This window comes from Seriola dumerili, unplaced genomic scaffold, assembly GCF_002260705.1.
Source record: "Seriola dumerili isolate Sdu_G_001 unplaced genomic scaffold, Sdu_1.0 BDQW01000017.1, whole genome shotgun sequence".
In the NCBI taxonomy this organism is placed as follows: domain Eukaryota; kingdom Metazoa; phylum Chordata; class Actinopteri; order Carangiformes; family Carangidae; genus Seriola; species Seriola dumerili.
Genome location: NW_019174272.1, coordinates 880,365 through 899,402, shown reverse-complemented (window position 1 = coordinate 899,402; position 19,038 = coordinate 880,365). Strand labels below are relative to the sequence as shown.

Genomic DNA, 19,038 nt, shown 5'->3' with positions numbered 1-19,038 from the left:
CTGCTCAGTGTCTCAGCACCATAAGTGTCCATATTGAGGTGTCCAGTGGACTTTGTCTGTGTCCTTTGGGACCTTCAGATGTGAAGTCATTGAGAGCCTTTGTCAATCAACCAAGAAATGTCTCCAGTCCTGCAACACAAAAAAACAAAAAAACAAAAAAGCCCTGAGACACAGACACATGCACGTTATCAAGTCGATTAGTGACAACTCCCAACGAGTGGGTGGAAAAGAGGAGAAGCTCATGTTTTTCCGTACTTGCCAAGTCGTGCTAACATCCTTCGATTTTTTTGGTTTGCATTATTAGAAATGAAAGACATGGAAGACATGAAGAACACTACAGTCAAATTAGACCAAAAACACAACGACACAACAGACAGAAATGTGTCCAACAACAGCAACATTATAACGTAGTAACACTTAATACCACAGGTCCAGCAGTTCTGTAATAATATACTAGTGTAATAATAGTCAAGAAACTGTGATGTAAACTTTAAAAGGGTTCTCTTAAAAAAGACTACTGTATGTAACTTGGTACTAATAATAGGAAAAATGAATATGTTACAACTTAACTCCTCGCAAAGCCAAGAGAGTCTGAACATGCAAACACTTCAAATGTGTCTGTGTGTGAGTATTTCAACAGATATGGAGAAGGCAACACTTTATTTTATCAGCTTTAACACTTAAGCATTTATTAGGAGTATATAAACAATTTTAACACACCACCATACACTGTAATGTAGGTGTAAGCAGATATAAGGACAGTTTAAATGCTTATGAATGTATCTGTCAACAGCTATAATTCATAACTGGCTTGTGCATAAAAAGATATTGAATGACAATATAATATTAACACTATTGTCTTAGTATAATTACAGCGATGTTGCACTGTTATTGTTATTGTTATTTATCATCTATCTACTGTTTATACACCTGTTAAGGATAAATTGAAATTAAATTAAAATAAAGAAAAAAGTTTTTTCAATGTCTGCTCACAACTTTAAGTGTGTTAAACTATCCAACTATTACATGTTTATATACGTCTGCTTATTAACAGTGAAGTGTTATCAGCAATTCTTTTAAAAAATATTACCTAATTATGAGCACTACATAACTGTGTAATTACTATATAATTTCTTAGTTCTTTCTTAAAAAAGCAAATAAATTAGTGTTTTTCCTGTAATTAGTGTTAAATGACAGTTTTTTCCAAGAAATATTTACGGAAATTAGTGGGAAATTATGTTACCCACAAGATAAAGTGTCACCATATTAGTTAAGCCTGCAAAAAAAACAACTGCTGCTATTGCTTTACAGGAATCTTAAGTGTTTGGCTTGTATAATACTATGTGTATATGTAATACTTGTGTAATACTTTCCATGTGATTAAAGTCACAAGCTCTGCAACTTGTCATGTTTTCTGTCAGAGTGATAACATTTGTCATGTTTTTTTCTTCACAGTAAAAACCTGAGAAACCTAAAGAACATAACGGCTATTGTAACCATGACCAGATTTAGTTCTGAGAAGCAGACTTACTCCACATCTCGTTTCTTAATCGTCTTTCCGGATCCTAAGACCTCTGCCACTCGGGATACAATGGGATCATAGTTCATGCTGGCGACAGCAACCACCTCCTCACTCCTTTAGTCCGACCGGAGGAAGAAACAATGAGAAATTATCATTAAACTAGATGAACACTCACAGTAAAAGATTACAATTAGTTCACAAATAGAGTTGGAAAATAATGTATTAAGACCAAATGCGTCTTTATTTTAAATATTCCAGTGTATTGTGAAGAATAAACTAAGAATCAACAGTAAATAAACTTTACCTGGTATAAAACGCTACAAATCTCAGCTCATCCAGATCTCCTTGTATAATGACATCATCAAATCCATCACCATAACCTGCACAAATAGAAAAAAAAACCCCAATCCAATTCAGGCTTAATTCTTGATTTGTGTTTTTATTTTCAGTTGTACAACTAGATGGCAGTGTCGTGGCAACACTTCTTTCTCTTTCTCTCTTCTTTCTTCCTGCCCCATGAAGCAAAAACTCTTTAAACCTGTGGTTCCCAACCTTTTCTGACTCATGGCCCACTTGAAAATCTCAAAAATATTGGCGGCCCATGTCTGATCCCATAACAATACGAGGCCAAATAATGCCTTCTCAGAGCTCTTTCTATTTTAATGATAACAATTTGAACATTCAGGACTGAACCGAAAGCAGACATCAATTGTCGATTCACCATCTGCCTCTTGACTCTTTCCTTTTAATTCCTCCTGTTGCTAACCAGCTGTCTATTTTGATACTTGTTGCCATGAACGTAATTTTTTAGCATGCAATCAGACTGAGATAGCAAACAAGTATAAAATGTGGTCCGGCGGCAACAACACAAAAGTTCCTATCATTGGCTTACCACAGTGAAAAAAAAGTTATTTATAATTTTTTAGCATTTTTAAATTTTAATGTTCTTAAAGATCATTTCATTTTCAAACATTTGAAAACATGATCTATATATATATTTTTTTCTTTAAACCATAATTGTACCATTTTGCAAATGATTTGTCGTCCCACTTGCAATACCTTCATGGCCCACTATTGGGCCCCAGCCCACAGGTTGGGAACCACTGCTTTAAACTAACGACAGATGGAAGGCCTACTTACCTGCATAACGTATGGTCTTCCCAAACATGGCTGACCAGAAGTAAGGCACAGTTTTGATCTCAGTGGCTCGGCCCATAATGCTGAGCGCCGCCACCCTTCCTGTCAGTGAGGTTGAAAACATGTTTGTCTCTAAGCATGTACGTCATCACCACAGTGAAGTATAATAGCCTTAGATATGCAGGTGAAATATTATCAGATTTAATCTGTAACACACTCACCGTGTACATGAGCCATTTGCCAGTGAGGGATGTTCACCTTCTTGTTGTTGCGTGGCGGGAAAGGAAACATCACCACATCTCCTCCCGCAAAGACCCCATCAACGTTTGTCTGCATCATCTGGGAAAAAGTTTAGTGGATAACAATTATCAAGTTCGGGGATTTGGGATCATTTGCAGCTTTTTTGTTGAGCAGAGCACTTTGCAGATTACCTTGTTGACAGTGATGAAGCCCTTGGAGTCCATGTGGAGACCGCTCTGTTTCAGGAAGCCTGTTGCAGGAACACTTCCTGCAGGAGAGAGGAGACACATGAAGGAAGGAGGTTAAACATGGAAACCACAAATAGAAATGTCATCAAATGGGGAGTTTCATCATCTGCTGTAATTATACGTCTCTGCAGATAATGAGGACACGTTTGTCATCACCTGCTCCGATGACACACACGTCTGCCCGCAGGACTTTTCCACTCTTCAGAACAACCTCTTTCAGCTGTGTATAACAGGAAAAACAAAACTCTGTGAGCTGATGAACACAAAGTGGAGATGGAGGTTTTTCTATAAGCTTCGTACTATGAGCGATGGAGTCCTGCAAACAGTAAACACACAGTAAACACACAATTTTCTGCCAGAGTTAGAGCTGTTTAGGTCATTTTAGATGAGAGATTTCAGTCTTTGTGTTTTTGTCCTTACTTTTCTAATTTGGAAAATGAATCACACTGTGTGCAAAATTACACCTTAGTCACTATACGGTGTAATAAATTTAGCCTCCACCACTTTATTAAAGTGTCCAATGAAATGGCGGAGGCTCACTATAGAATAAACTAGTGTCTAGTGCACTATATAGTAATAGAAAGTGATTTCGAACACAGCCTCTAAAGCATTTGAATCAAGATCTTTGAATAATTTTTGAGGTTGTTTGTCTCTGTCCCCAGCACTGTCAATTACATCTGATCAAACCACACTCACACACTCCTGACGAAGCAAACTTTGTGCCTCTTAAACTCTTAATAATAATAAAACGTGGGATGTTTCTTTTCAAAATCTGAATTCTGTTGCACATTGAAACCAAATTTACAGGGTATTTAAAGTTGGCACACAATTCAAATAGCTTTAATTTTGGTGAATATTCTTGTTTCTTATCTGGCTCATCTTCTTCGTTACATTAAACAGGAGAGGATAGCGCTTCTGAGCATCATGTCATGCTGTTTCTCTCACTTTCTGAATACCTGTCCATGATGGCCAATCATCTCTGACACCTCGTTCAACATGTAGAACTTCACCCTGTTTGCTTCAAACAGCTGCAAAGACAAGACACACCACAGCCACAGTAAACACATGAAAACAGTAAGAGGGGGGGATTCACGGCTGGATTTTCCATGTGTCTGCATGATCAATCACTGCTAATGAGAAGATTTACATTCTCCTTTGTGGGTCCTGCGGTATTGACCAGAAATGCACAATTTGCATTTCAACTAGTAGGTTTTTTTTCCCTCTCAGGAAGAGTGCTGATGACAGTATTGTGGAGGTGCTTCATGTTCTGAAAAGCTTGATTTCCCAGGAGTGCGTACCTACCTTCATTATGGCTTTCCCTACTTTCTCCCCGAGAGCTTTTTTAAAGGGGACTGACTCGATCCCGATGACAGAGACCGAGTGGGCCTTGTCAGTTAGAGCTGCAGCCACCTCCATACCTGCCAGCACAGCAAAAAACAGTTAATGTGTGTTGCAGTTAATGTAAAATGTTTTTTAAAAAAGCTTAGGGAAACACGAGTGAAGACGTAAAACAAATGCAGATTATTCCATACAGAGCGGACAGTGGTCACTCAATGGTTAGATGAGACTGAAAATGATGTAAATCATACATTATGGCTTTTGTTATCACTGGGGCTTGAAATTATCAAGCAACTAAAAGTGAAAATTAAAAAAAAATATCTGTCACCATTACTCCTATTAGCAAACTGAAGAATACAAGCAAAATGTCTTATTACTTAAAAACACTGTAAATTTCACGCACCTTGTCTACCAGCAGCAGAATTGGGTTTTCTTTTTGTTTCCATTTCAGCCAATTTTATTTTATTTCGTTCAAATCTCTATATTTATATTATAAATACTATATATTAGATTGTCGTTAATTTCATTTTCATTGTAACTGGATATAGTAAGGATTTCACAGAAATAAAAAGTAAATTACAGATGTTCACATTCAGCAAATAACTTTTTTTAAAAAGGCTCTTCAGATCAGTCTTAAGTGTAATTCTTAGAGGTTTGATAAATACGGACCCAGAGCTCAAACCTAATGACGTTATTATGATTAAAGATTTTGGACCAAAATGTCAGGTGGTGCTTTCCGACACCATCATCAAAACACATATCTTTCAAGTTTCTGAACCACTGACACTTCACTAACTCACTTTCTGTTTTTTTTTCTTTGTCACCGACCTTAATCGGGACAAATGTGTTTATAAATGTTTCTTTTTCTCACCAACAAATGATGTTCCCACAATCACAGCGTTCTTGTTGTTGGCCAGCCTTGCTATGCTGTTAGCATCCTCAGGCGTCCTGAGGTGAAACACGTTCCTGACGTCTTTGCCTTTGTAGTTCATTGGTTTGGGTCTTTCAGGCAGGAAATGAAAGCAGTCAGGTGTCAGTTTTTATAAATGTATCTCTGCTTCTTGATAATCATGCAAAATAAAAGTGTTTCATTACTTGCTTCCTGTAGCAATAAAGAGTTTCCTGTACTCCATCCTCAAGCCGTCTTCAAAGGTCACAGATCGTGTTTTCACATCTATTGCCACAGCCTTGAATAAACAAGATAGAGACACAGTCATACAAGTTGGATTTTAGCTCAGATTTCAGAATAAAAAGTATAAAACGCCATCATTAATCATTAATTGAACTGATCAATTAACTGCCTTAGGCTTTACCATTTACCATTACCCATCGTTACATCATTAACCATAATTAATCAGTCTTTACCACCTCTCACCTCTTTCTCTGTGAGCAGTTCAATGTCATGGTCCTGCAGGAAGTCCATGGAGCGCAGTCTCAGCTGCTCTGCTGTGCTGTCTAGGGACTAAGGGTTAGCGAGTTAGTGCTGAGCACATCAGTAAAAAAATAAAATAAAAACCACTGAATCCAAAAACAATCTTCCTTTTCTTTTTTTGTCAACTGTTGTTGCCAAGGTCAAGCATGAACTGTCCTTCTCAATTTTTAAGCTAACATGGACGAGGAGTCCTTTCAGTGCTCTGAAAAAAATGGGATATTTGAATATCTATATTTCCATGAACAGTGGGTAACACCATCTGTTGAGGAAGATCATTTGGTACGATCGAAAGCTCCAGGGGAGGCACTGAGTGGACCTTTTGGTGAGATTTCCTGCTGTATCTGTGGGAATCTTATTTTATGATTATGAACTGAGTCCAACAACGAACCAAGTGATACTTAACTGTCATTTGTAATAATAATCTATGATTATGATGTCAAATAAATCCAAAACTGTATTTTTCAAGCTTTTTTTAGGCAAAACTCATATTCCCTCTGATCTACTAATGTCTGTTTCCTTCTGATCAAGCCACTTTCTTCAAAGCTTTGCTGCTGTAGCCGTTCCCCAAAGAGCTCCTGCTTTAGCACTACTGACTGAAGCAGCACCTCTGCAGTCTTGTTACATAACTTTCTTGGCAAAGTCAGTTATGTCTCAGCTTTTAAGTGGTCGGGGTCTGTGTACAAACCTTACTCAGTTTAGGCCTGTCATAGGGAGGATGTCTGTCCATGGTGCACATGACGATGCGATCTGTGAAGCCCTCTTGCCTCAGAGTCTCTGCACACACCAGACCTGCCGGACCTGCAGACACATTCACCAGTTTATCAAAACAAAGAGGTGATTGACTAATATCAAGGGTCAACTGCGAGATATTAAACAGACAGAACTGCATCCCTGTTATGGAAATGAATGAGGAGGGACAAAAACACACTGACCTGAGCCGATGATGAGAACATGGCTGAAGCCAGTGCTGGAGTTAATGACTGCTGAACATCGAGCCATGGGCTTTGACCTTTTCTGTGACTGAAGAGCCTGGAAATGTTTGAGAAAGTTCTCAGATCAGTCCGGTGGTCACTTTTATGTTCCTGCATAAATTCTCCACATTCTTTTTCTTGTTACCTGCTTGTTTGCACGAATGATCACCTTGTCCTTTTCAACTCTGACCTGGAGCAAACAGACATGAGCCATGGGTACACTTTTTGACGGTGCTTAGAGACATGATAAGGCAGGGAATGTGTTAAGAGACAGCACCGGCGGGGAAGGTCACCTGGAAGGTAGGCAGGCTGTCCAGACCGGGGAAGTCCTCGATGTCTCCTGTTGCAATGTTGAAACATGCACCGTGCCAGGGACAGCGCACGTGTCCTTTTGACAGCACACCTGGCATGACAGAAAATGGATAAGTCTGTCAAATGTATGTTAGTGTATTAATAAGTATATGTTAAAATCATGACCGACAAAATATCACTCACCTTTGACCAGGGGAGCTCCGTAGTGTGGACACTTGTGGCCCATGGCCGAGAACTCCCCGTGCTCTTTGATCAACAAAGCTCTGCCACTTCCCAAGTCAACCTCTCGCATCCTGTCAAACACAGAAGAGCAAAGAGGTGTTGTGTGTTCTTCGCTGTCTTTTGATTAAAACCTCCAAAGAAACAGACAGAGGTCATTTTGACGTATCAGGACCATAACTTACCTTCCGCAATTCAGCATGTAAATCCATCTATCTAAGCTACGCTCTGGTAGCAACAATGAGTCAAATAACTTACAGGGAAAGTTCACTCAAAAACACCAAAAAAAGTAGGTTATTAAAAAACAGTGACAATTAAAACAAGACTTCATGAAGCTTTTGACTGTATGACTCCTCTCTATTGTGCTACTGTCATAGTACTTTTTAGTTTTCAGCATTATCCCACAAGGTGGTTGCTGTTGAAGAACAATCACTTGTCTTGCTGTAATACAGCCTGTACTGAACTTCTCAGTGTTTCCTGCTGGAAAGATTGTTTAATCCTGCCACTGTTTCTAAATGAATGCAAACATATATTAAGTATTTCTCTGCTGCAATGTCCTCTTACTAATAAACTAACATAAACACTGATGTGAATGAGTCTCTTATGAGTCGACAAAGGAAAAAATTGTTTATTTGTGTTTCTGTGTGAACTGGTCCTTTAACATATGAGCGTATATCCCTCTGGATTCTTGAGCTTGATTTCACTTGAATATGTTTTTCAGTTGATCATCCTGGAAATAAAATTGGCGTGATGTGCATCATAAGGATACGCAGCTGTTTAATTACCTCTGCATGCATGTGTGCATGAGACTGTGTGCTCAGGGTGCATGGAGGAGAAAAAAACAAAGTTGTATTTTTCATATTCTTACTGTCCATTTTCCAGATCTTTAACATGACAGACCGAGGCCTCCACGTAGTCCCGTGGTTTGTGGTAGGGGGGGAGCGGGGTGGAGTCGTCATCAGAGCCGTGTCCCAGGGCCCCGTTAGGTCTGCAGTCAGCAAAGGGACTCGCTTTACCATTAGGTGACAGCCCGTCCACCTCTTTTTCTTTTTCCAGGAGAGAGAGTTCCACTTTAACTTCGACTGCACAACACAGACACATCTCACTAAGAAAATGTCTGAAGATGCAGGTCTGAACACAAAAATGTCACAATGATGCTGCAAAGCTTTCAAATAGAAATCAGTTGATGTCATATTGGCTACTAATCACCAGTGCATTATATTCCATCAGTCCTCTGTTATTTCATTTCTGCCTGAAAGAGTAATTTGCCTCGCCCACAGAGAAACGTCTACAACATTGGGACGAATTGAGTCCGACAACTCCACAACTGAAACAAATGAAAGCAGGCAGCGTGTGAGGGGAGAACTGTCGAAGTGCACTACCTCCTTTTCTTTTCCTTTAATCTTTTGCTTTGTTTTGTTTTGTTGTCTACCTTCTAATGAATAAAGCTATCATTTGATTCTTCAACATTCAATATGAATACAGATTTTCTAAATACTATAAAAAACACACCACGACTGTCTTCTAAAGAGCAGGAAATCAATCAAATCATTCCTGTGCAGACATATTTTAATACTGTTGCTGTTCATATTAGTTTCCCCAGTTTTATGGTGCAGAAAATCCACAAAAATGCAGAAAGATAGCTCAACATTTTGCCATTAAATTTTTAACAAATAACACATTACTCATTCTGTCTTGACCTAAATTATTTTACTAAGTTGGAAAATATGGTTTTGACAGGGTAATAATGCCTTTAAATGCAGTCATAATAATATCCATTAATAATGAGATTTTTGTTAAAGAAACTGACATAAAGACAAAAAAAATCCATATAAGTACTGCTTTCCTACAGAGACAGTTAAGAAAACAGACTATAACTGAGTGGAGCATATTAATCTGTCTTTCGGGAGACATTCAGTTCTCCTTGATGACATGTGATGCGCTGCCGTCGGGTTTATATTTCTGAACTTTAAGAAAATGGTTGTGTAACTCCTTTTTCACTGCAGCAGGCTTTATCTGTTGGGCTGGAAAAATGTGCTGATCATCCGGTTCTTACACAGTAATCTGGCTGGAATTTTCTCCTGCTGAGCAAGTCTTAATTAAAATCAATGGAAAATCATAATAGTGAGTGCAATTGCTGGAGAAAAGAAAGAGAAAGCTTTCCACAGCTGAAGAGAATCTCTAGACGCTGCCGCAGTAAACGAGACATCACCACACTGACGCCTCATTTGATCAGCACTAAAAAGTGGTCTGGCTCAGAACCAGAACATTTTATGTTATGCTTTTATTCTGATTTTTTCAATGTTAAGAGCTATAACGCAGACATTTTATTTATGGGATCACTTGAACCTTATGTATAATTTTGCAGTATTCATAAGCTTTCTACACATCTTCACATTTTTATGCAAATGAAGAGGGCAAAATGCCATGTCTACAAGCTCTCCCTCCCTCATAGAGCCTGTCACGGTGCCAATTTACTCCCACTTAACACTTCAATGTACACAGTAACTATATATTTACAGTATACTCAGTGGGAGTAATCTACATTTGTACTTCACACGCACAGTTTAAGGTCTCAGAACAGGCTGCTTTTATATTTTTATGGAAAGATGTGAATGTAATGTTTTTAAATCTAATGCTTTAAGACTACAATTCAAACCTATAAGTGACTTCAGCCCTGGACTGGTGACTGCCATGTCCTCCCTTGTCCAAATAACCACAAGTTGTACATAACCCAGAAAAATGACAAAATGACTCACTGTAAGAATGAGCCTGTAGTCACAGTGGATGTTGGCCTGATTTATTCACCACATCTCTCCTTAGCAAAGCAACATAAACATCTTTGTTTATCTATAAAATAGTATCACAAAAAGACCTTTTTGGAGGTGTGTGTATGTTTTACATTCAACAATTTGGTTTACAAATGTTTGAGAATTCATTTTGAACATTCACAAAATCTCTCCTCACACCATAATGAACCACAAATCATGAGGTGCTTGATCGAGCTCCTCCAGACATTATAGTAAAGCACGTGTATGGTAAACTAAACAAGCGTCCACTGTCTCCTCAAAGCGTCTTTATCAGCAACACAAGACGGACGTGACAGAGAGAATGAACTTACTGTTGGTGCTAGTGGCTCATTTCAGAATTCATGCCTATGCACAGATTCCTTGTGTGAATCTATAAATTATAAAGAAGAACTGTCTTTCCCACTGTATGAAAGACCACTTTAATAGATACTCCTGTCAAGTTTGATTTGTCACAAATGTTTAGCAGCTGGAGGTCACACTGTGACAGACACTCACAGAGCTGACTGGCAGCAGCCTCTGTTCTGTCGTTTGCATCACACATCTCGACCCTCATCTTTCTCACTTCACCTCCACGTGATGCACTGAACAGTCGATTTGGTCTCAAAGCTTTTGTGTGTCACTAAAGATGAACATGGAGCAGCAGAGTGTGCGATTATCACCTGCAAGACTGCATGATAGCTAATCCCCCGGCCTTGCTAACACTGAAGTGGATCCACACACGGTGTCAAAATTTGATATTCATGTGTCAGTATGTAATCCTCTTGACCAAAGATACCACAGAGAGCATTAAAATTCCTCCCACACATAACGCTATAGTGCAAACAGAGGCGGCTGAGAGGACGTGTATAACAGGATTTGGAGGCAGTAGGAAGCTTTGAAAATGAGTCAAACTGAACAAACTGTCCTGAAATATATTTTTTAAAACACGTTAGTTATCACAACAAAAAACACAAAAAAACACAAATCAATATTATCACTGTATTACACCTATATTTTCCTGTACCTCATCTTTACTACAACTACCTGCACAAGCAGAGAGGACTTGTAAGAAAACACTCTCTCAAACCATCAGCACTCTCCATATTTAACATGAACTATTCATCAGACTTAAACTTTCATCTGCACACAGTTAACACTTCTGTCCAGGTTCAATCCTAAAATAAAATTCTAGCAGCACACAATGCTGCAGATTACAGGCTTGGCGAATCAATGTTATCATTTATGGACTTTCAGGAGAATCATAATGTGATGATTTGATGTTATCGTGTGATTGTTCTGCCAATGTCTGTTTCCCAAATTAATGTTTCGGAGTAAGATGAACAAATTGAGTTAATGAAGTGTCTGAGAAGGATATAAATAATTAAATATTGTTCATTGCTGTAAACATCACTTTGATTACAGTATTTTGTGGAGTGGAAATTTACATTTATATATTGTAATGTATATGGATAAGAGGAAATATTGTGAGAATTGTTTCAACCACATCGCGCAGTGTCCGCACTGGAAATTCTAACAGCAAGATGACATAGTCAGGGAGGACAAAATAACAACTTACAGCACTATGCAATCCACTACCACAACAGCACAAGTAAACTAATCACCACAGAGGTGTTTCAGCAGCTTTTTGATCCCATTTTAACAAGGATTTAACATTACAGTTTGTTGTATTACAGTACAATATGCCTCTTTATCCTCACCTTCACAAGCTGCTTTGGAGATTGATTGGTGCATGTTTCCTTTCAGACTAAATGAACCAGGGTGAAGGAGAGAGAGACAGATGGAGCGAGCATAGGAAAACGTGTTGGTTACCTGGTTTGGGTTTGGAGAAGCATCCTCCCATGGTGGGCCCAGGATCGAGGGACACCCAGGGAGAGGGAGGGAGGGGGGAGAGGGAGGGGAGGCGCGGTCAGATCCTCGGGCTGGGCTGCTTGGTTGGGAGGTAACGACAACACAGGACTGTGTGTATGAGAACCTGCAGGTCCAAGCTGGCCATCGCACACGTCAGCTCCTCCACATAATCTGCATGGACGGAGGGAACGACATCGTCAACAACAACGCGCACACACACACACACACACACACACACACACACACACACACACACACACACTGATATGACTCACTGGTTTACATGAGTGTAAAGTCTGATTAGGATGAGTCGTGTTGTCATGATATAAAAGGTTAAAATGTGTGTTTCTATGTTTATGTTGATTTTAAAGAAATGTCTGTTTTTTGACTGCTTTCAGTTTCACATGGCCGCCATTTGTCTGTTTTTTAAGGTCCTGATTTATGAACAGTGATTGTATTTGTGTTATTTATCAAAAAAAATCCCTGGTGTTGCTCTTAAGTGTCAGAAAGACACAGACTTCAAGTTCTGAGGAGAGCTATTCAAATCATTTGTGATGTGTGTGTGTGTGTGTGTAACATGTTAGTGCTTGTAATAAGGAAGCAGTTGTGTTAATTAGGAACATTTCCACACACATTGTTACCTTTGTTCATGCATATTGCATGGGAAACCGTTAAATATTAACAGCGCTCCGACACCTATTAACTTTCTCGTCACACTGCACTTTAAAAGGAAGCAGGGGCCCCTTGAGTTTCAAAATCCCCCTTGTTTTGTTGCCACGTTGCCCTCACATTTCTGCCAGCTCTGGTATTTCACCCTCTCGTACAGTAGTTAGTTACTCACAGGGCACTGGCTGCTAGGATGGCAGGTATAACATTCATGGTGCAATCCATCACCAAATTATCCTTTTGAGGTACAACCAAAAGAACTGCTTGATATTCTGAGCACATCTTAGCGTCCTTGAACTTCAGAGAAAAAAAAAAAAAGTGTGCAGTGTTGAATGGAGCGCTGCTTAGAAAAAAGTTCCTGAGAACAAATGAGAAATGGAAAGATCTCCTCTGACTGGTCCGCAACGCTGCAGCTGAGATTAAGTTGTTGAAGCTAAACTATGTATTTGTTTGGAGTGGGTGAAAGCAACTATGTACATTTACTCAGGTACTATACAAGTACAGTTGTCCGGTACATGCACTTAAATATATTCCTTTTATGCTACTTTATACTTTTTAATCCACTACATTTATTTGACAGCTATTGTTACTATTGACGTTGCAGATTAGGTTAAAAAGGTTTAAAAATATCAACACACTGTCAAAAGTTAAATCAGTGATTCCCAACCTCTTTCGTGACTTCTTACAGAAAGCAATGTGCAGTTGTGTCGCCTTGTTACATCTCAGGTGTCTGTGACTTGTTAGCAGTTCCACCAAAGAGACATTTTTCCCTCTAAACTTCCCTGATGGTTTCATGTAATATGCAATATATGCAATATTTTCATAAAAAACTGCAAATATAAGTAGAGTATCTTGTAACCCCTTAAAGGGATGTGACCCCTGAGCCACTGGAATAAAACTCAAACTTGTTTGTTTGAGAAATACAAGACTGAACGAGTTGTTGCTGAAACTAATATGAAGTCAAAATAAGATTTAACAAACTGAGCATCACCCACAAGTGGGAAAAGCCACTTTTTGGGCTGTATTCCTGCATTATTCATCCAACTCTCTGTGCCAAGCACTTAGTAAACAGCCATGCTCGCACAGCAGAGGCTTTGATGTTGTGTGTTTGACTAAATACAGAGAGCAACATGTTAAATCACTTTCTGCTCAGAGGGGCGGTGAAGGCTCATGAGGAGTTTCGCCTCACTCTCACATGCTGTCCCTTTAATCATTTGTCACCACTGAAAATTTGATGAATAACGAATTGGATCGCAAACAGCTCCGGCAAGTCCAAGATATTTTGTGCAAAACTAAAGTAGGTTAAGCAGATTTGGTCCTCACAACATATGACGCAGATCCCGCTCTCTCACTGTTGGGCCTGTCCCCAAGCAGTGCTAATAATCCTGCCTGCAAACAAGCTGTCAGTTTCACTCACTCCCCTACAAATGTAATACCTGTTACTGGAATGTTGGGGAGAATTAGCAAAATGCAGCTCCTGGTTGGTGGCGAGGAGGCCGATCTATAAACAGGCCGAGGGAGAAAAAACAGCAAAGTGGCTGCGCTCGCCTCCATCACTCAAAATTGGACTCAAACTTTCAACAAAACTTCTTTCTACGAGTGCAAACACCAATTGTATTGCTCTACATGATCCTCTCACAGCAGCATGCATATTCCTCACAGCCAGAAACAAACCGGATCCTCACCAATAAACATCAGCAGCAGAGGAGCAGATGCCGCAACATCTACATAAAGTAAATGCAGTGGACATTTAATCACTTCTTGTTAATTACATGTCACTTTACAGCACTACCTAGGCCCTGGACAGGCAGCACCACCGGGGCTAAAGAAGAGCTGCTGGTTTAGTGGCTCATTCACGTCCTTACAATCCAAATTGGTGATCTCTGTTTTAATTCAGACACTTGCTTGGTGGGTATGTTAACCTGTGGTTAATGATTAGGACTCTCTGATCCTCAGCTGATAAAGGACAAGTGCTCACAAGTCTTAATATCTGACCACGCCTCTTTCCTTCACTCAGTTCTCCTGGTTTGTGAAATGCAAGATAAGCCCATGGAATCATCCCCAGATTGTGTAATACAATTGTTGAGCAAAAGTGCCCTCTTACCAGGCTTGCCTACTGTTGTCGTCTCGAAGGATTGAATGTAATGTAAACCATGTTTTTATCTGATTATCAGAGGTTGTAGTTCAGCTTTAAAAGGAATTCAGCAACAAAGTGTAGAATAAAATAATACATACTGTAGATGCCACGTGGCTGAAGACAACAAAGATGATACCATCACATCTCACTGTTTACTGATTTACACAATGGAGTTCATCGAGCAGGTTAAATCGAGTTGCCTAAATACATCAAGCTGACCCAAACCTCTGTATGTTATGTTTGTCTGTGAAGCTAAAGTTGGTTAACAACGGCACTACCGACGTGTGTCAGGTCATTTTGCTGCTGCTTTGAGCGATAACTTCTCCATGATGTCATGGAAAACTAGAATTGTGGTTTACAGAGGGGTGTACCCCCCTACAGAGGAGCTGTGCTTCCATACAACAGTTCTGCTATTGACCAGTTTCTCAGTGCGCACACACACACACACACACACACACACACACACACACACACACACTCTCACACACACACACACAACAACAACAAAAACAACAACAAATACACACATAGTTGCTGTCAAAACCAATAGCAAAAAATAAAATTTGAGGTGTGCTTTGTAGCATTTTAATTTGTTTTTCAGCATCTTAATGAGTTACTGATGTATACTGACTATTAACAACTTGGCCAGCTCTGTAGAAGGAGTGTTTGATCCTGTTTCATAAGTGTGTAGCAGAACTGATCAGATTTGATACAAGATTAACAGCCTGCCATGTACCATGGCTCAGTCTTTTTTTGTTGTTGTTGTTGTGATTTCAGTTATTGCACTGCACCACAGTACATGGCTTTCCAGGGAAGAGTGCTGGTACCTGAGACAACTTCCATTCAAGTGCTGTATGTGTGCACCGTGCACCAATGCAGGCAAAATCCACTTGAAGAAATAAGTCAGCATCATCTAAACACACCGTGTTAAAAAGTAATAAATCACAAGTAGCTACATTTCCCTGACTGTAAAAGGAATAAATCAGCTTACCGGTGAGCATGGAGCAGGTGCACTGAGATCCTGTCAAACTCCCCGGTGCTCAGCTTCCCCTGCGGGACACGGTAGCATATTAGCACATGAGTCTCCTTACAGTCCAGTCCCTCTCCGGGATTGGCTCTGTCCTCTGGAGTATTCCCAGTCTGTGTGTCCCTCTGTACCCTCCTCCGCTCTCCTCTTCTGCCTCTTGATGCAGCAGAGGCTCTGGTGTGTGTGTGTGTGTGTGTGTGTGTGTGTGTGTGTGTGTGTGTGTGTGTGTGTGTGTGTGTGTGTGTGTATGTGTGTGTGGGCGCGCGTGCGCGCTGCCCCTCGCAGAGCCCCCCACCCCCCAGCAGCAGACTTGAGCCGACCGGTCGTGGGAGTTGCTCTCTTTCGCTGGCCGAGCCTGAAAATGCAGCACGGGGGACCTTTGCCAGTTTCTCAGCTGTATGCAGTATTGATGGAGTTGCTGAGGGGATGCTAACACAGCAGGAATTCTCACCGTTCTCTGCTCTCGTGCCACCCCCCCAACCCCTCCGTCTCCTCTCTCTCTCTCTCTCTCTCTCTCTCTCTCTCTCTCTCTCTCTCTCTGTGCTTGCTTTTCTGTTCAGATCCGTCCAGCCTCCCCTTCAAATGTCAAAGACCTGACTTGCCAGTTAAGCCTGATCAAAGCCTTGCTACTCTCCCCACTGCACTGGCTGGTCTGACTGCCCACTTATCACACTGCCTGCTAACTGTGCATGCATTGTGCTGCATGCCTGTGCTGCTGCAGGAGTATCAGCTCTACTTAAAATTCAGCAGTGTGACATTTATTGTATTTATACTGACCTCCCAGGAGACACTGAAAAATACTCTTCAGACTGATGAAAGCTGTAAATGTGTGTGCTACACTTCTTCGAGGGTGTGCAGCAAAGGGAGAGAGAGTGAAAGTGCAGTTGGTGCAGTAAATCCCAGTTTCAGTCAGGGGGTAGGGTGGAGCAGGATTAAAAAGGTATACTGAGTATTATAGAAATGAGCTCCTGAGATATTTCCATTCCTTATGCTCCCACTGTGGGAGCAACTGTGCTTCTCCTTTAAATAACTGCTGGGACAAGGTCATTCACCTTATAATCTCAGATTCGTTTCCATGGAAATGATGACAGCATTGACACAGGATGATGATTAGGATGCAGCATCGAAAACTTTTACACTGTTTTCAGATTGCTGTCTCCAAATGAAATAACAAAGATGTTAAAACAATTATAAGAGATTTCCACTCACCACATTGGGTACTTGTATTTCTACAGTGTACTGACAGCTGACACGTGCACATGTGCTCCAGTGTCAGTATGTTTGTGTTGCTCTCTGCGTGTGCTCGAGCACATGTAAAAGCATGTTTGAGTGGATGCCAGAGTGGGCGGCGAGCACATGTACAACAAGATGACTGATCAGACTCTCCCAGTGTGTGGAGAGGGCCGCCTTACATCACTCACACATCACTCAGTTTAATTGAATGACAGGGGGGCTCTGTTCTGCAGGGACCAGAGAGGGCTGCAGCATCCAAAAACCCAGATTAAGAGAGGCGAGAGAAGTGAATGTCATCGTTGGCTAAAATAACACAATCAACTGCCTGCCAAAATATTAATGTCAAAAGTTATTGGGGGAGATTCAAGCTGACTGTTAATTAGATTTAAACAGTGCCAGTTAAGCAAATGAGCAAGTTAAACTCAACTGGCTTGATATGACACAAACTGATCACATTTATTCATTTGTATTCATTATATCATTTAATAGTCATTTATTCTCTCAAAAAAAAGCTGACATAAATGTTTCAGATCAGTTCTAATCACCACAATGTACAGCAGTACACCAAAGCCAAACTGTGCATTAAGGACTAAGAGGAGCTGATGGTGCCAAGTCTCTCCCTGAAACAAAATCCAACACTGAGGAGCTGCAGCACTGGAATGCATCTCCTGTTAATTTGGGTGATGGGTTGTTCCTCTTAAGTCAGCCTACAGATAAATGGATTGCTTCCATGGTCATAAATATGTAATATTAAATGTTAATGTTTGCTTTTTGCATTGCAGCTTATTTCAAGAACAGTTCAGTTTGCACCACGGTGCATGTATACTGGTATACAAAAAGCCATCTTATCCTATATATCTAGACACTGAAGACTTTAAAGGAATAAGAACTACTTCAGTCGCTCATCATCTCAGATTACTTTAATAGTTTGTGAAAACTTCTTCATTCTCATCACAGTTGCATCACTTGATGGGGACAATCTTTTTGTTCTCCATGTCACTTCTGTCAGAAATATGTTGTTCTTGTCAGAGCTATTGAAATAGTTCACAAGTAACGTCATTATCTCATCACTCAAGCGCACAAGCCGACAGGCTTCCATATAAAGTACATGAAGGTGCAGATGACACACATTTGACAATAAGAAATCTATAAAACCTCTGTCTTCAGGTAGTGCTGTGTCCTTTGCTTCACTTGCGGGCTGTTTGGGACACTTGGTGGCCGCTGGTCGTAGTCCCTCATGCACACCGCTACAAAGAACAGGGTCCCACCGATGACCAGAGCCAAACCTCCAAACCATCCAGAGAACATTGCCTCTCCATACTCCCAGCGTGGCATCACATCGGGAAAACCCTCGTCCCAGAATTCCACCACAGTCGTGTAGGCCACAATAGAGACGGGAACCAGAGTGGTGAGGCCCGACACCCAGGACAGCATCCCGCTGAGTATGAGAAGCCCTCTCTTCAGGCCAGGCTGCCCCACACACATCTCAACCCCCTCCAGACCTGGAAAAGCAGCAAACATGGCTAAACCTCCTGTACCTATAGACACTGACATGAGCACCCTGGAGATCTGCAGGTCCATCGGGAGTCCAAGGACGGACTCGTAGGCCTTACACTGAATTCCCACCTCCTCCGTGTAGAGGCAGGTGTGCCACAACCCAGAGTACCAGTTCTCCACCTCGTTCAGGTCGGAGTTCATTGTCTTCCACAGGGGAAGGAAGGTGGTGATCAGAGAAGTAACCAAACCCCCGAACGTCACAAAGAGTGCAGTCCTTTGCATTATTTTAGTTGTTAGAAAAACCATCTTGTGCCTCTGTGTATACACACTCAGTTCTGCTCAGGTCTATGTTACAGGTTGGGAGATCCAGAGTGCCTCTGTATAGCCCGTCCCACCTACTG

The 19,038-nt window shown here is 40.7% G+C and overlaps 2 protein-coding genes across 2 annotated transcripts; both read right to left on the bottom strand.

Moving 5' to 3' along the window:
- Window positions 1-60: 60 nt before the first annotated feature.
- aifm3 (apoptosis inducing factor, mitochondria associated 3) lies at window positions 61-12,110 on the bottom strand. The gene is made up of 19 exons (XM_022757697.1): window positions 12,039-12,110; window positions 8,288-8,501; window positions 7,384-7,493; window positions 7,182-7,291; window positions 7,034-7,078; window positions 6,850-6,946; window positions 6,603-6,715; window positions 5,861-5,947; window positions 5,581-5,672; window positions 5,357-5,487; window positions 4,450-4,565; window positions 4,104-4,175; window positions 3,304-3,367; window positions 3,091-3,167; window positions 2,881-2,998; window positions 2,663-2,761; window positions 1,827-1,902; window positions 1,532-1,636; window positions 61-129 (listed from the first exon to the last, which is right to left on the bottom strand). Exons 1-19 carry the CDS (start codon window positions 12,067-12,069, stop codon window positions 87-89), a joined length of 1,800 nt encoding a protein of 599 aa, XP_022613418.1. The 5' UTR covers window positions 12,070-12,110; the 3' UTR covers window positions 61-86.
- A 6,176-nt stretch (window positions 12,111-18,286) lies between these two features.
- On the bottom strand, window positions 18,287-18,943 carry LOC111231759 (putative claudin-24). Its single transcript, XM_022758996.1, has one exon. The coding sequence runs from the start codon at window positions 18,941-18,943 to the stop codon at window positions 18,287-18,289; it is 657 nt and encodes a 218-aa protein (XP_022614717.1).
- Window positions 18,944-19,038: the final 95 nt, after the last annotated feature.

What these genes read in the sequence shown, in the direction of transcription:
- LOC111231759 (XM_022758996.1), bottom strand. Translation starts at nt 18,943, where the DNA reads ATGGTTTTTCTAACAACTAAAATAATGCAAAGGACTGCACTCTTTGTG.
- aifm3 (XM_022757697.1), bottom strand. Translation starts at nt 12,069, where the DNA reads ATGGGAGGATGCTTCTCCAAACCCAAACCAG. An exon ending in GCTTCATCACTGTCAACAAG is followed by an intron (nt 2,999 to 3,090) that starts GTAATCTGCAAA and finishes ACTTTTTCCCAG; the next exon opens with ATGATGCAGACAAACGTTGA. An exon ending in GAAGACCATACGTTATGCAG is followed by an intron (nt 1,903 to 2,662) that starts GTAAGTAGGCCT and finishes CTATTTGTGCAG; the next exon opens with GTTATGGTGATGGATTTGAT.